Raw genomic sequence first — 12,367 nt, forward strand, 5'->3', positions numbered from 1 at the left:
ATTTTTTTAATTAGAATCATTTAGTAATGATAAATGTACTTTTGGAACAGTGTCGCTTGACAACATGACATTAATTTTTTCTGTTTAAAACAATCCATTTTCAAAAATAATCTACAAAGCACCTCATTTTCTTAATTAAAATATTTCTTATTATTAATCCCCCCAAAAAAAAATATCAGTTGCAAAAACCCAACTTGAGAAATGGTCAAATTATAATTTTATCCCTCTATCATGCTCAAATTTGCGATATTCCACTTAATAATAAATGGAATTTTTAATATTAAGAAAAGCATCCATTCCCATTCATCTTCCTAAGAGATCTTTTGTGTTAGGAAAAGAAAAAAACCCCATGTTAGCAGTTTAATAAAACTAAATTATAAAAGTAGAACGTAATTATACGTATAATATCCTCCAATTTAGGAGTTTGAACAGGGTTTATGGATGGTGAAGGGACCAAAACCAAAATTAGACCTTTTAAGAATTGTAGTTTTGACAATTCAGCCTGTGTTGTTCCTATACAATCTCTAGTTTAAGAATCATTCTCTATACCAACAATTGAAAAAATAAAAAGCACATATCAATCGAAAAACAACGGCAAGCTGATTGAAACAATCTCATCACAAATCCTGTTCATCATTGTCGTTGATTTTTTTCTACTTTCGTAGGAGAATGTATGCACAAAGTGACTATATCCTCTCGATCGATTTAAGTGGAGCAGACCACTATAGGTAGGATTTCACATCTGGTTCACAGAAAGTAATCGGGTGCAGGTCGTTTGGCCGGAATACCTCTTGAATCCTACATTTGATAATAAACATTGGGTAAGTCCAATAAACTGTATGATGTAACCTATTTAAATGAAAGTGAATGGCTAGGGAGATGAACTTTTGAGGATACGCTGTTCGGTAGGAGGAAAATATGGTTCAGACATTAAATTGTAATGGTAAACATACCATGGAGGAGATTGCATTTTCCCCCTCTACTAAAAAAATGGGCAAATTAATCCCTCTACATTAGATCAAAGAGGGAACTGTCATCTATTCCTACTGTTAAAACCTCGCATAATTGTCTGAATAACCAAATAGTGACATGTGGCGTGCCATGTATACCTCATGTTAACATAAAGAGACCAGTTTTTAATGGTAGAAATGGATAAATTTTTAACAGAAAGACCAATTTACTCATAGGGACTGATTTGTCATTTTTTTAGTAGAGAAAGCAAAATGCAATCCAACTCCTAATACAAAGGTCTCCATGATACTTTTACTGATTGTAGCATATTTCTAATGCAAAAAAAATCGAACTAGTTATTGTTTCATGTGATTTTTGCATTTGGCAGTCGGTTGTAAGTATGTTATGTACAAACCTGTGGTGCTGCATCAAAAACCCGGAATTGCTTGTTAAGATTCTCATCCAGCTCAAGGATTGCAGCAACATTACCACATCTGTAACACGAGCAAGAACCAACCATTAAGCCACGGCACAATGGAAGAGAAAAAAAATCTCGAGTTGATCATTTACCTGTAACAGTAATTGGGAGCCGACCAGACCGTGACTATCTGGTTATTGAACATCCATTTGTACCCTTCCATAACCAACTGATGCGCACGGCATATATAGTCAATATTGTTTGTGTGGTTGAACGAAGTAACGACACTGCTGCCGAAGAGGAAGCCTGCACCACGGGGACTCAAACCCCAACCGTCGACATTCTCCTCTGGGTCTGACCACAACAGATCACACATGGCACCATCATGAGGTACTTCTTGCTTCCGATCAATTATCCGAATCTGGAAGAAATAACATATTAGTACTGCCCATATAAAGCTTCAGATAATAACTGAATAATTTAAGATAGTACTTCTTTGACCTGATCCAAAGTTGATATTACAGGAGAGAGACCACCATGGACGCTAAAAATTTTGTTCTCGATAAGGGCTGAAAGACTAACATACAATAATCGATGACAACATAAAATATCATCAGCTATGGTACTTAAAACTCGCCCTTGACAATTGGAAACATTACTCGCCCTCCAACCTACAGATGCCGCTGATTATATTTTCTAATAATGGAAATAGGCAAACCTTAAATAATCAAATATGTCAGTACAATATCTCCAAACATTCACCGAGCCGTACTTACGCAGGCACTCATCATAGAATCCGTATACCTGATAAGATACAACAGTGATTCAGTACTCCGTAAAACACGATAATTCAACAGTGTAACCAAATAAAATTGTTTAACCTGTGTGATTTGACGACTTTCATGGTTCCCTCTAATGAGTGTTATGCGATCCGGATATCTCACCTGATGATCCTCAAATTATCAAAAGAAGAAACTTTCAACGCACCTTTCGAATACACACATGTATATATATAGATTACCTTCAAAGCTAGCATAAGTAGAAAGGTTTCCACCGAGTAAAACCCTCTATCGACAAAATCTCCGAGAAACAAATAATTTGTCTTAGGGCAATCGCCTCCTACTTTAAAAAGCTCTTTCATATCATAGAACTGCCCGTGGATATCGCCGCATATCTACGGAAAAACAATCAAAGAATTGTAAGTATTCCAAACCGCATAGGCATTCATCTAAATTAAAAACGTCGTCAAAGCTTCGATAAACTATTTCGAGTTAGCTTTATTCCCTGCTCAAGTTTTCGAAACAACCAGAAAAGATGCACTAACGTTTATGCCTAGGACTTACACTAGTCGAGCACGACATCCTACAAGCTCTAAGTTATAATAAAGGAAAAGATAGCATCAGTTTAGAACCTGAAATGCGATCGGCAACACTGTTCCATTCAATAAAGAATCCAAATTTGACCAAAATTTGAATGACCCTTCCACCATTGTTAAATTCTTCAATTAATTCACCTTCAAAACCCTAATCAATTCCATTACATTTCTTGTTCCCAAAATACAAATACACAAAAATAACAGAAATAAAAAAAGCTAAAAACCCATTGACGAATCAATGGATTCATAATAACCTAAAAAAAACGCTTTACTTTCAATAAATCAAACCCCTAATAGCCAGAAACAAATCATAATCATAACAAATTAACAAAAACCCATTTAATTAATATACTTACAGTAACAGGGGCATCGACTCTTTGAACATTACTTTCTTCAACGAGGATTTCCATGGCTTTAAGGCAAAGAGCTTTCACTTCGGATTCTTTCAAAGGCTCACACTTCTTTAGCTGCTCTATTTGCCTGTCTAGGTCTGACATTTTGTTTTGGGAAGCCTAGAAATCGTATAAAGCCGAGATTCCAAAGGCTAAAACCCTAAACCCCAAAATCTGAGAATCTCGGGATGATTTTGTTAACTGGGTAAGTCAGTTTCGTTTTTTGGGTGTCACTGCTGCTTTGGTATTTTGCCTGTTTGCGTGTCGTATTTAAAGAAAATTTCAAATTTGACCCCAAATTTCTTGTCAATTTTTCAATTTCCCCCTTTCAAATTTCTTTTAAATGATGGCACCATATCCAAATCTTAGATTTATGTTTTATAATAATTAATTTGGTTGAAGGTTTCGGTTTAGTGAGAGTTATGAAATTTATTTTTTAAATTTATTTGTTTTGAACAATTAAAATTAATTGAGCTAAGAATTGATAGTCTATCGATTCGACCACTTATTTATTTTTAAAAATGTTGGTAAAATGTGTAAATTCTCTAAATTAGTTATAGTTAGTTAGTTACTTAATTATTCAATTTAGTTATTAAATTAATTATTTAATTAAATGTTTGTAATCATAATGTTATAAGTTATAACTTCAAAACAAAACTTCGTATTTATATTAAAAGAAATTGATTTATGCAATGATATGTCTCCTTGCATATCATCGCACTAAAACTACTCGAAAGGAAAAATTATCGTGAAGGTCATTGTAAAAGTTAGATTGTATTTAATTTATACACGTGAATAGATTTTCTTGCATTTTCTCATAAACCAAACAGAAGGTAAGCGAAATTATATCTGATCCGAATTTACTATTTGGCTTTGCTGAACTCAAGTTGGTCCTTTTTTATTTTAAAGAACTCTTCTCATTTTTCTTTGGCAGGAAATTTTGTGTAAAATCGAGATCTGAAATATGGGTTTCTTAGTAACAACCCTAATTTTTTCTGTGATTGCGGTAATTGCATCACTTTGTACCAGAATCTGCTGTAACAGAGGTCCCTCTGCTAATCTGTATGTACCCTTTTAAAAATTTCTCCCCTTTGTACAATCTGTTGTATTGTGATTGATATATGTTTAAGTTGGTATACTGTATAAGTAGGTATTTTAGATTGAATAGTTAGCATTGTGAACCAATTACTGAAAATTTTTTGTGCTATGGTTGTTTACTCTGAACTGGAATGAACCTTATCTATTTGGTTAGGAGATCGGTGTTCCTCGGAAACCGATGTTCTCGGATTTTCATCGTGATTTAGTATAGCTTGGTTTTTCATCTCGAGACTAAGGAAGTTCACTTTTGTTTGATTGTCATCTCCTCCCATTGTCGTTTACTCTGAAGTTGAATGAACCTTATCGATTTTGATAGGAGATCAGTGTTCCTCGGAAACCAATATTCCTGGATTTTCATCGTGATTTAGTATAGCTTGGTTTATCATCTAGAGACTAAGGAAGTCCGCTTTTGTTTGATTGTGATCTCCTGCCATGGTTGTTTACTCTGAACTTGAATGAACCTTATCGATTTGGATTGGTGATCCTCAGAAACCAATATTCCCATATTTTCATCTTGAGTTAGTATAGCTTGGTTTATCATCTAGAGACCAGGGAAGTTCACTTTTGTTTGATTGTCATCTCCTGCCATGGTTGTTTACACTGAACTTGAATAAACCTTATTGATTTTGATAGGAGATTGGTGATCCTCGGAAACCGATATTCCCAGATTTTATCGTGATTTAGTATAGCTTGGTTTGTCATCTAGAGACTAGGGAAATTCACTTTTGTTTGATTGTCATATCCTGCCATGGTTGTTTACTCTAAGCTTGAATGAACCTTTCAATTTGGATAGGAGATCGGTGATCCTTGGGAACAGATATTCCTGATTTCTCATCGTGATTTAGTGTAGCTTCGTTTGTCCTCTAGAGACTAGGAAGTTCACTTTTGGTTGATTGTTATCTCTTGCCATTGTTGTTTACTCTGAACTTGAATGAACCTTAGTGGTTTGGATGGGAGAACGGTGATCTTCAGATATTCCTGGATTTTCATCGTGATTTAGTATAGTTTGGTTTGTCATCTAGAGATTAGGGAAGTTAACTTTTGTTTGATTATCATCTCCTGCCATGGTTGTATACTCCGAACTTGAATGAACCTTATTGATTTGGATAGGAGATTGGTGATCCTCGGAAACCGATATTCCCGGATTTTCATCATGATTTAGAATAGCTTGGTTTGTTATCTAGAGACTAGGGAAGTTCACTTTTGTTTGATTATCATCTCCTGCCATGATTCCCTATATTTTCTTTGCTCTCATTGAACAAACCGGTTTTTCCTTGTTTTATCATACAGGTTACATCTAACATTGGTCATTACAGCAACCGTCTGTTGTTGGATGATGTAAGTTTATGTTTAGTTTCATATATGTATGCACAAACACATACATACTGTTTATACATATATATATACACACAAACACGTACATATGTATTAGAGGGCATCTTTTGGCTATGTTGTCATTTCAACTTTTGTTGGATGAAGAATATAATTGCAGTGCCTTTTCTACGAATTTCTGCTGTGACAAACTACTTTTTTGTCGTAGGATATATTCTAATTCTAGTTCTGCATCGCGGCATATTACTAAGTTTCGATCCCCTAAAAACCGAATTCTAATTTAGTCTCTACTTCTCATATTTCAAAATTCAAGTAAATAAAAAATTCAACAATTTCTACCGTAAAAAACTGGTATAAGGTACACGCAGCTTGCCATGTGTCATTGTTTGGTTATTCTGTCAGCCATACCAGTTTTTGACAGTAGAAATGGAAGAATTTTTTAACAGAAAGGATTAGTTTGCTCTTTGATCTAATGTACAGGAGCTAATTTGCCCCTTTTTTTAGTAGAGGAAGCAAAATGCAATCTAAGACCTAGTACAAGGGCCTCCATGGTATTTTTACTGGAGATGATCCTTCAAGAACTCTCCAAATACACGAAAATCTCTGAAAAAACTAAACATATTTTGTGTAACATAATGCATCACATGTCTTATTATTTCATTGTCTTGCTAATTTTGTGATGTTAAATTTCATTTGCTTTTGATAGGTGGGCAATTGTATACCTAGCACAAATGAAACCACTCATTGTCCCCATTTTAAGTGAAGGAGAGTGAAGAGTGTGTGTGTGTGTATATATATATTGCACAAAAATCATTTGGAAGATTATCAGTAAATCAGCAATTATGGATTTTGGCCATTGAGGGAATACCTGAATTTCATTGTTTAATGGAATGGATGATTCAGTGTGTTCTCATATGTTGATTTTGTATGTGCTTTGAATTGGAATTGTGTTGGTTCTTTGATGTTATTAGTTTCTCATTTGTTATATTTTTATGATTTTATTAAATTTTATAAATTTTAATGTTATTCTATCAATTATGTGTGTAATTTTGATAAAATAATAATTGCTTGAAATAAAATATATGGCATGTCTTGTTAATTGTTGCTTTTTCACCCCAAATAATGCACACTCACAGACAGAGACATATATATATATATATATATATATATTTATATATATAAGCACAAAATCTGTGATTGGTAATTAGTATCTAAAAGAAGAAATGTAAATATGAACGGGTAAATTACAAAATAGTCATCTAATTATGCATTTTGTTCTATTTTGGTCATTCAATTATTAACTTTTTAATTTAGTCACTAAAATTTTTGACATTAAATATTTTAGTTATGGGTTTTTATTAGTTTGATAATAAATTTAGTCCTTTATTGTTTATAGATTTTATTAATTTGATGTTAAATATAAAAAAAATCAAAGAGTTTAACCTTCAATATTTACAAAATTTATCAATTTAGTTCCAATTTTAAAAATTAAAAGATATATATTAAAAATAATAATTTTTGCCTTTTAAACCCACCTTTTGATATTTTAGCATCGGAAGCACTTTTTTTGTTCTTTTTTCCTAATTCGAACATAAACAGGCTCTAGCTACTCGGAGAATGAATTTGGGGCGGTACGTACGACACCACCGACGATAAATCTGTAGTTGCAGCATCGCCTTTACCTCAAAGATGTCAATTAACACATAGTACTTAAAAATTATTTAAAAAATTAAAAGAATAATAAATTAGATCGTAAATGAAATTTCTTTACACAAGAAAAATTAGCAGAAATGACTTGAATCTAATGATAATTTTAAAGGAAAAAACAAATCAAGAGCGAGATTAAAAAAAATTCAGGTGCATACAAAACTTGAAGTAAAAAAAAAAATGGTGAAATTACCTGAACTTAGAGAAGAAAATATATGAATTCCTCGGTGACATGTTGCCAGCTTTGATTTTGACGGCAGCTTTGATTTTTACTTTAGCTCACCCAAAAAATCGAAGTGTGAGATAAAAGGGCTAAAAATATATTTTTAAAAGTTTTAGTATTAAAATTAAATGGATAATTTTTTGTAAATGTTGAAGGTTAAATTTGTTAATTTTTAAAATTAGAATTAGAATTAAAATAATAAATTTTTAAATATTTAGGGATAAATTTATTAATTTTTTATATTTAGGATCAAATTAATAGAATGTGTAACTATTAGAGAGTTAAATTTGTTGTTAGACCAATAAAAAAGTTCATGTCAACCTTGCATCACTCGTTAATGGGAGAGTGACTAAAATATTTAATTTCAAAAAGTTTAGTGACTAAATTGAAGAAATTAATAGTTGAGAGACTAAAATAGAACCAAAGGTATAGTTTAGTGATTATTTTTGTAGTTTACCCAAAAAACAGTTTCAAAAACATTAATGACTAAATTGTAATTGTTTTTAGTTAAGTGACTAAGGGGGTAGTTTACCCTTTATGAATTCGTATGGGCTTAAGTTAGAGCCTAATTTAGGCCCAAAAAAAGAAGCACCGTTGTCGTAAATCCCCTTCATCAATTAGCCCCAAAAATCCCAATTCATCTCTCACCTTTTCCCCAAATTTGAAGTTAGAATCACGATTAAATTTGAAGTAAAAAAAGAAAGAAAGAATGAGTAACGTTCCAAAAGAAGCCATTGAAGTGATAGCACAGAGCATTGGCATTACCAATTTGTCCCCAGATGTCGCCCTTGCTTTGGCTCCTGATGTTGAATATCGGGTTCGAGAAATCATGCAGGTAATTTTCAATTTTGCCTTTTGTCTTTGTATAAATTCAAATGTTTGGATTATTTTTCTAATTCAAGTCATAGTGTAGGAGGCAATTAAATGCATGCGCCACTCACGGCGGACGGTTCTGACAACTGATGACGTTGACAGTGCTCTTAATCTGAGAAACGTGGAGGTACATTTTCAAGTTTCGAAAATTTTCTGTTTATTGTATTTTTTTTTCCTTTTTAGTTGAAACTAGTGCTAATTAATGTTATTTGTTAGTATAATTTTGTTAGCATCTTATGAATTTTTAATGATGTACTATATCTTGATTTGTTGGACTAATGTGATAATTTCTACTTCATGTGTATTAATCCATAAAATTTATCAAAAGTGGAATTTTGATAACTTAGTTTTGGAAGTTTGAATATTAAGTTTAACCTCCTGCTTTAGATTATGCATTTTGGTTAATTGGCTTGTGTTATGTGTTTCTCTGGCATCAGCCGATATGTGGATTTGCCTCTCGTGATGCACTACGATTCAAGAAAGCCGCTGGGCATAAGGATTTGTTCTACATTGATGACAAAGATGTGGAGTTTAAAGAAGTAAGAACTTATCAACAATATTCAAGGTTCTGTTGTATGTTGCCTTATTAAAGAAGTCTTCACTTAAATTCTTCTATGTTGCCTTATGTATGTAGGTTCTTGAGTCACCTTTGCCAAAAGCACCACTTGATACATCTGTTACATCCCACTGGCTTGCGATTGAAGGCATTCAACCAGCAATTCCAGAAAATGCTTCAATTGAAGGTACTGTCTTAGCTAACCTAAATATTCTCTCGAAGCTATTTGTGTTGAAGACTCTCATGGTTCATGTTCTTTTCTGGTTTTGTCACTTTAATCTAATACTACTTATCTTCATTTCTACATGGAATTGGTATTTTGCTTTCCATGCAGCACCCTCTGATGGTAAAAAGGCTGAATACAAAGAAGATGGGCTTTCCGTTGATGTCAAATTACCTATTAAGCATGTATTATCTAGAGAACTTCAAGTATGTTGTACATCTTCAGCAACATTTTTATGTTAAATTACTTTTTGCACAGAATGATATTAAAAGACTAATTTGGTTGTTATGCAGCTTTACTTTGACAAGATCGTGGACATTACCATGAATAAATCAGTCTCGATTCTCTTTAAACAAGCATTACTGAGCTTGGCAACAGACTCGGGATTACATCCTTTAGTTCCTTATTTTACATGTTTCATTGCTGATGAGGTTGTCTTAAAGATCTTTCATACCTCATTATATATGTGTGTTGCAAAGAACTTTTGGTTGGTTATCTCAAGCTTACATTTTTGCCACATTTATCTCAGGTTGCACGGAATTTGAACAATTTCCCTCTCATGTTTGCTTTGATGCGTGTTGCCCGGAGTCTTCTCCAGAATGAACACTTGCACATAGAACCTTACGTGAGTTTATTATTTCAATCGTTTAGAAGTACACGAACTAATGCAAATATGCTAGTGGTTTATTTTCCACCTATCTGATTTTTTAAAATTTTCTTCAGTTACACCAGTTGATGCCATCTATTATTACATGCCTCGTTGCAAAAAGGTTAGGAAATAAATTCACCGAAAATCATTGGGAACTTAGAAACTTTGCAGCAAAGCTAGTGGCATCAATTTGCAAAAGGTGAAGATTTCTTTTCTTTTGGACTTATACATGCATATTTGATTTTATGAATTTCAGGTGTCAGATTTTTTGGTTATAAACTTGGATCTATTCTTCAAATCATGCGTCTATCATTTTTATGCTATTTCACACATACAAAACAAATGGTGCGAGCGTGCATGTTATATGCAGAATACATAGATTAATTACATGTGGATCATTAAGCATGCCTATGTTTGATCATTGTGTGTGGCTACTTTTTTTTACATGATCCAATTTTCGATATACTTTGCTTTTAGGTTGAATGCGGAAAAGATTAGAACTTAATTTCCAGCATAATTATTTGTCTTGGATATGCAGATTTTTACATGCATTTCTTACAAGTCAATATTTTATAGATTTGGGCATGTTTATCACAATCTTCAGCCACGTGTGACAAGGACACTGCTCCACGCTTTTTTGGACCCAACGAAAACATTTCCCCAGCATTACGGAGCAATTCAAGGGTTAGCAGCCCTTGGACCCAGTGTGGTATAATTCTAATCTCAAATATTTACTAGCAACACAGTAAGATACTTGTTTGTGGGATCAATTGGTCAAAGATAATTGCAATGATAGCCATCTTTTTAAGCTCATTTCTTTCAGAAAACTGTTTTGTCACTCTTTTCTGCAAGATCCGAAGAAAGAAAGAACTTGGAAATCTATAGTCCAAAAGTGTAAATATGCGGTTTCTCTATAGATATCTTTATTATGGCATCTGTAAAGTTGCCTTTCATATGTTTGGTTAACGCTGCTTCTTCCATATGTAGGTTCGTTTACTTATACTACCAAATCTTGAAGCGTATTTGCAGCTTCTTGAACCTGAAATAAAAAGACACGAGGCCTGGTGTGTTTATGGGGCTCTGCTGGTAAGTTTAACATCAAATTTGGTACCAGTTTATGAGCATCGGTTCATTTATTTGCTGTAGAATTAACAGCACTGCATAAAATTTCCACTAACAGCGTGCAGCTGGACTGTGCATGTATGATCGGCTTAAAATGTTCCCCAGTTTGCTAGCACCCCCAACTCGTCCCGTCTGGAAAAGCAACAACAAAGTTGCGACTAGTATGATTTCTTCGAACCATCATATTTACACTTAATCCACAAGTCTCTTCTCCCCCTTTACGATATTCCTTTTTCTGATCAATCAAGATAAACGAAAAGCAAGCACAGACACCTTGATGCAGCAGCAACCACCTGCCAAGAAAATAGCAACTGAGAGTGCAATAGGTATGATGCCAATAAATTCCATGCAAACTGATTTACAAGGGGCAGTTAGCGGCTTTTCTAGCACCGTAGGAGGTTCCAATATTGGTGTATCATCAATGTCACGGCCGTTATCAAACGATAACATGCTAGGAAGGGAGGTCGGGGGTCGAGTTTCAAAGACATCAACTGTTCTAGCTCAGGCCTGGAAGGAAGACACAGACCCAGGGAACTTGTTAGCATCATTATTTGAACTTTTTGGTGAGAGTATGTTATCATTTACCCCCAAACCTGAGCTTTCATTCTTCCTTTGATTAAATTTTACCTCTAAAAGCTATGGTTTTTGAAGGAATGTGTAAATTATCTCCATAGTTTTTTTCAGTCTTTCTGTGTTTATCTTTTATAAGTCTTCTTTTTTTCCTTGCTCATAAATGTATTATGTAGTTATCAAAAAATATATTCTACTTTGGATTTTATTTATATTAAATTTTAGGTTAAATTCTGCAATTAGTCTCTGTACTTCACGAAAATGGTGGATTTAGTCTTTATACTTTAATTTGATCAATTTTAGTCATTGTAATTTTTGAATTCGTCAATTTTAATCCTTTTCTTTTTGACATTTAAAATTTTAGTCCTGAACCAAATAATAATAATTAAATATGCTTGTTTAAATTCAATTATTAGTTTATTATATATTTAATCCATATTTTTCAATTGGGTCATTCTAAGTTTTTATGTTTTTCAATTAGGTCTTTAAATTTTGAAATTTCAATAATGAGTTGCTATTCATTAATTGATTTTTTAGCAAGTATGTGATAAAATAACAAGCAGATGTGTCGTTATACTTATAATAATATATTGATTTAACCTACAAATTGGTATTTAAACTATGTCATTTTTTCCATTTTGGGATTTAAATTTTTTTTCCGAGTTATAAGTGGTAAAACTACTTTTTTTCCCCCTCAAATTGGTATTTTCATTAATTAAACCGTTAAGCCTAATTAACAACAAATTAGTACCTAAACAATACTAAACTTTTTTTTGGTCACGGGTAATACCAAAACTATTCTTTCCTTTTCCATTTAACAAAATGTTATATCCGCTAAAATGATTCCAACAAATAATAGATTGTATGTTCTATAAACT

General features: G+C 33.0%; 3 protein-coding genes across 6 annotated transcripts; 2 read left to right on the top strand and 1 right to left on the bottom strand.

Annotated features, from left to right (window-relative positions):
- Positions 1-352: 352 nt before the first annotated feature.
- LOC108450418 (serine/threonine-protein phosphatase PP-X isozyme 2-like) lies at positions 353-3,481 on the bottom strand. Of its 3 annotated transcripts, none has more exons than XM_053028609.1 (9): positions 3,101-3,226; positions 2,781-2,882; positions 2,391-2,543; positions 2,251-2,313; positions 2,088-2,173; positions 1,871-1,946; positions 1,522-1,790; positions 1,367-1,445; positions 353-798 (listed from the first exon to the last, which is right to left on the bottom strand). In XM_053028609.1, the coding sequence occupies exons 2-9, from the start codon at positions 2,856-2,858 to the stop codon at positions 748-750; spliced, it is 855 nt and encodes a 284-aa protein (XP_052884569.1). In that variant the 5' UTR covers positions 2,859-2,882; positions 3,101-3,226; the 3' UTR covers positions 353-747. The 3 variants fall into 3 exon arrangements, with proteins under 3 accessions (XP_052884569.1, XP_017603523.1, XP_017603521.1); XM_017748034.2 differs by having other exon boundaries at positions 2,781-2,892; positions 3,101-3,219; XM_017748032.2 differs by lacking the exon at positions 2,781-2,882 and having other exon boundaries at positions 3,101-3,481.
- Positions 3,482-3,800: 319 nt separating this feature from the next.
- Positions 3,801-6,645, top strand: LOC108450811 (V-type proton ATPase subunit e1-like). The gene is made up of 4 exons (XM_017748584.2): positions 3,801-3,969; positions 4,071-4,198; positions 5,525-5,572; positions 6,273-6,645. Exons 2-4 carry the CDS (start codon positions 4,101-4,103, stop codon positions 6,337-6,339), a joined length of 213 nt encoding a protein of 70 aa, XP_017604073.1. The 5' UTR covers positions 3,801-3,969; positions 4,071-4,100; the 3' UTR covers positions 6,340-6,645.
- Positions 6,646-8,084: 1,439 nt separating this feature from the next.
- On the top strand, positions 8,085-11,728 carry LOC108450620 (transcription initiation factor TFIID subunit 6-like). Of its 2 annotated transcripts, none has more exons than XM_017748327.2 (12): positions 8,085-8,331; positions 8,410-8,496; positions 8,807-8,908; positions 9,004-9,112; positions 9,260-9,354; positions 9,442-9,579; positions 9,678-9,773; positions 9,872-9,996; positions 10,374-10,506; positions 10,785-10,883; positions 10,978-11,080; positions 11,168-11,728. In XM_017748327.2, exons 1-12 carry the CDS (start codon positions 8,206-8,208, stop codon positions 11,533-11,535), a joined length of 1,581 nt encoding a protein of 526 aa, XP_017603816.1. In that variant the 5' UTR covers positions 8,085-8,205; the 3' UTR covers positions 11,536-11,728. The 2 variants fall into 2 exon arrangements, with proteins under 2 accessions (XP_017603816.1, XP_052884509.1); XM_053028549.1 differs by having other exon boundaries at positions 10,827-10,883.
- The last annotated feature ends 639 nt before the right edge of the window (positions 11,729-12,367 follow it).

Source organism: Gossypium arboreum, chromosome 5 (assembly GCF_025698485.1).
Source record: "Gossypium arboreum isolate Shixiya-1 chromosome 5, ASM2569848v2, whole genome shotgun sequence".
Classification (NCBI taxonomy): Eukaryota; Viridiplantae; Streptophyta; class Magnoliopsida; order Malvales; family Malvaceae; genus Gossypium; species Gossypium arboreum.